This window comes from Triticum urartu, chromosome 6A (genome assembly GCF_056163025.1).
Source record: "Triticum urartu cultivar PI428250 chromosome 6A, HENAU_Tu73, whole genome shotgun sequence".
NCBI lineage: Eukaryota > Viridiplantae > Streptophyta > Magnoliopsida > Poales > Poaceae > Triticum > Triticum urartu.
Window position 1 is genome coordinate 75,228,107 of NC_141878.1, and position 3,578 is coordinate 75,231,684.

Below are 3,578 nucleotides of genomic sequence, written 5' to 3' on the forward strand. Positions count from 1 at the left end.
CCGAACCTTGTAGGTAAACCAGAGTGAGATCCGCACCAGAGTGGTGCGGTAATCCTACTCTAGAGTTCATGTTACTTGACCATGACGAACCTACGAACTATGAGGAAGCGATGATGAGCCCAGATTCCGCGAAATGGCTTGACCTGAGATGGGATCCATGTATGAGAACAAAGTGTGGACTTTGGTTGACTTGCCCGTTGATTGGCAAGCAATTGAGATTAAATGGATCTTCAAGAGGAAGACAGACACTGATAGTAGTGTTACTATCTACAAAGCTAGAATTGTCGCAAAAGGTTTTCGACAAGTTCAAGGTGTTGACTACGATGAGAGTTTCTCACTCGTATCTATGCTTAAGTCTATCCGAATCATGTTAGCAATTGCCACATTTTATGAAATCTGGCAAATGGATAAACAAAACTACATTCCTTAATGGATTTATTAAAGAAGAGTTGTATATGATGCAACAAGAAAGTTTCGTCAATCCTAAAGGTGCTAACAAAATATGCAAGCGGGTGAAGTGGGTCCGTCCCAGGGGTGACGGTAGGGTTAGGTTGCGCGCCGGGTTTGGCGATCTAGGTCTAGGCCGCCTCCGCCGCCGTGGTCCTGACTCCCCCGTCTGGTCCGCCCCTTGCGAGCCTGGTGGTGCCCCCCGCCCCCCTCTTCTTCCACCCATCCAAAGCCTTCCAGGAGTGCGCTGGGCTCCCGGTCGTACATCCCCCCCACCACTGCTCCCCCCCCCACACACACACAACAACAAATCCCTGTTTTTGCTTTGTGGATCTCCAGCCATGGATCGCGTGGAGGGCTTGATGAAGGACATGAAGTTGACGGAATCGAAGAGGAGAGGAAGAAAGATCTTGTGGAGAGGAGGAGGGAAGGTTGGGGCAGTGGATCCACAGGCAATTGCAAAGCTGCTGTCAGACAAGCCGACGGTTGCAGAAGCATTGGCGGGTGCACTGGCCAGGGTGTGGTGCCCGTTGAAGGGCTTGGACTGCAAGGAACTGGGGGACAACGTCTTTCTTTTCACTTTTCACCAAGCATCCAGGAAAAGGAAGGCGATTGAGGATGGTCCGTGGGAATTTGGGAAGGCGCTGCTGGTGGTGGAGGACTTCGTGCCAACCAAAACTGTAAAAGACTATGAGTTCAGATCCATTCCGATTTGGGTGAGAGTCTTCGATCTTCCACTAGGAATGATGTGCCGAGAAGGGGGAGAGGCAATCGGTGATATTATTGGACAGTTCATGGAAGTGGATGTGGGCAACAATGGTACAGCGGTGGGCAGATTTCTTCGAGTGAAAGTCCGAATTGATATAAGAGAGCCGCTTATGCGCGGTTTTATGAGGGAGGAGGACGAAGAGGGGCAAGGAACTGGTAGGAAGGAGAAGGAGGGAAGGAAGAAGGAGGAGGACATGTGGTGCAGATTTGAATACGAATTCTTACCTGACTTTTGCTACACGTGTGGTTTGCTGGACCATATTGATAAGGACTGTGGGATTAGAATAAAAAAGGGAGAGGTACAACAGTTTGGCCCTTGGCTGAAGGCGTACATACCAAGGAAGGGAAGCGAACCAAGTAGGAACAATTGGAAGGAGGGAAGGCTTAGTGGGGATGGGAGATTCGTCTATGGTGGTCGCTTCTATAGTGGAGGCAGTGGAGGACGGAGCAGGTCAGGCAGTGATAGTGGGAGCTAGAGGAAGGCGAGCCAAATTGAACAGGAGGGGGGCAAAGGAAAGAATGGTACAGAGAAGGAAGTGGCAAGTCCATTAAAACAGGTCCAGGAGCCAGGGCAAGGAGGAGGACAAAATACGGATAAAAACAGCAGCAAAAAACTGAGCTTTGAGGAGCAGACCAGCGTAGATGGTGGTGCAGGGGGTGGGAGTGTTGGGGGGGGGCAGGTGGAGCTACAGACCAACTTATGGAGGACCTGCCGCATGATGCCTCATCAGTACTCACCGAAAAGGAGGACGGGGGAGTTTTGGTGCCAAATAATGGAGTAAGGGCAGGAGAGGAGAAGCAAGAGAAGGGGCGGAAAGGGCGGGAGTACTTTTGTGAGGAAGAGGAAGCAAGGGGGAAGGGGTACCAAGTACCACTAGGTATACAGGTGGGCTCAAAGAGGGAGGGTGAAGCTATGGAGGTGGACGAGAAGGTGGCTGAGTTGGCAAAAAAGGCAAAGGTTGATGGTATTAACAACATGGTAAAGGAAGCGGGGCTGTCGAAACAGCCCTGCGGGCAGCAATGAAGCTCGTGGCATGGAACTGCCGGGGGCTTGGGAACCGGTGGCAGTTCGGAGTCCCCTGGCGCTCCAGGAGGCAGAAGAGCCCGATATTCTCTTTCTGTCAGAAACCAAAGCGACTGGGAGAGAGATGGAGTTTTTGAGATGGAGACTTGGGATGCCGAATATGGTGGTGCAGGATGCGGTTGGTCGTAGTGGTGGGCTAGCGCTCTTTTGGCAGAGGGGGGTAAATGTCCAGCTGAGATGGAAGGATAAATACTACATTGATGCAGAAGTTTTGGAGGATAGTGGGTGCGTTGGAGGCTGACTGGTCTGTATGGGGAGTCAAAGTGGGGGGAGAAAGAGAACACGTGGCGGGCGTTACATGATCTCCATGCTAGGGCAGACATGCCTTGGTTTTGTTTCAGCGATTTTAATGAGATTTTGTTCGCAAATGAAAAGGAAGGAGGGCCTGCTCGGGCCCAAGTGGGCATGGATGCTTTTAGGAGCACTTTGGAGGGTTGTGGTCTGGAGGATTTGGGGTTTGTGGGTGACCCCTTCACATGGAGAAATAACTGGCATACGATGGATGGATACACCCGCGAAAGGCTGGATAGGGCGGTCGCAAATGTGAGGTGGCGGGAGCTATATCCCTTGTACAAAATAATTAATGGAGACCCCCGTCATTCGGATCACCACCCAATTATTGCGGAGTTGAGTGGTCTGTCAAAGTGGAAGCAGGAGGAAGGAGGATCGAATGTTTTCCGGTTTGAGGCCCGGTGGCTGCAGGAGGAGCAGTGTGGTCAAATTGTCGAGGAGGCATAGAATGGTGCATTTGGGGAGGGGGCTCGGACGGTAATGGAAGGCATCAGGAGAGTAGGCGGTGAGTTGAAGCGGTGGGATAGGGAAGTCCTGGGGGAGTTAAGGGGGCGGATACGTCGAGCAAAGAAGGAGCTTGAGGTGTGTCGGCGAAGCCAATTGAGCCAGAGCCAAGTAAACTGGGAACATCTTCTCAGGTACAAGTTGAGTAGGCTGGAGGAGCAATATAATATGTATTGGCGTCAGCGTGCACATGCTAATTGGTTGAAGGATGGTGACCGGAATACACAATTCTTTCATGCCCATGCTTCAGAAAGGAGGAGGAGGAATGTGATCAAGAGGCTGAGTAGGGAGGATGGGAGTGCTGTGGAAGGAGAAGAGGAGTTGAAGCAATTCATCGCTAACCACTACAGAAATCTGTTTATGTCTTCTGCAGGTGCTACAAATGATGAGATTTTATCCTGTGTCACTCCCTCTGTTACCCATGAGATGAATGCAAGGTTGACACGGCAATATACGGGAGAAGAAGTTAGAAAAGCCCTTGATT

General features: G+C 51.1%; 1 protein-coding gene across 1 annotated transcript; it reads left to right on the forward strand.

Moving 5' to 3' along the window:
- The first annotated feature begins 2,704 nt into the window (after nt 1–2,704).
- LOC147964032 (uncharacterized) lies at nt 2,705–3,037 on the forward strand. The gene has a single exon (XM_087529800.1). The coding sequence runs from the start codon at nt 2,705–2,707 to the stop codon at nt 3,035–3,037; it is 333 nt and encodes a 110-aa protein (XP_087385926.1).
- Nucleotides 3,038–3,578: the final 541 nt, after the last annotated feature.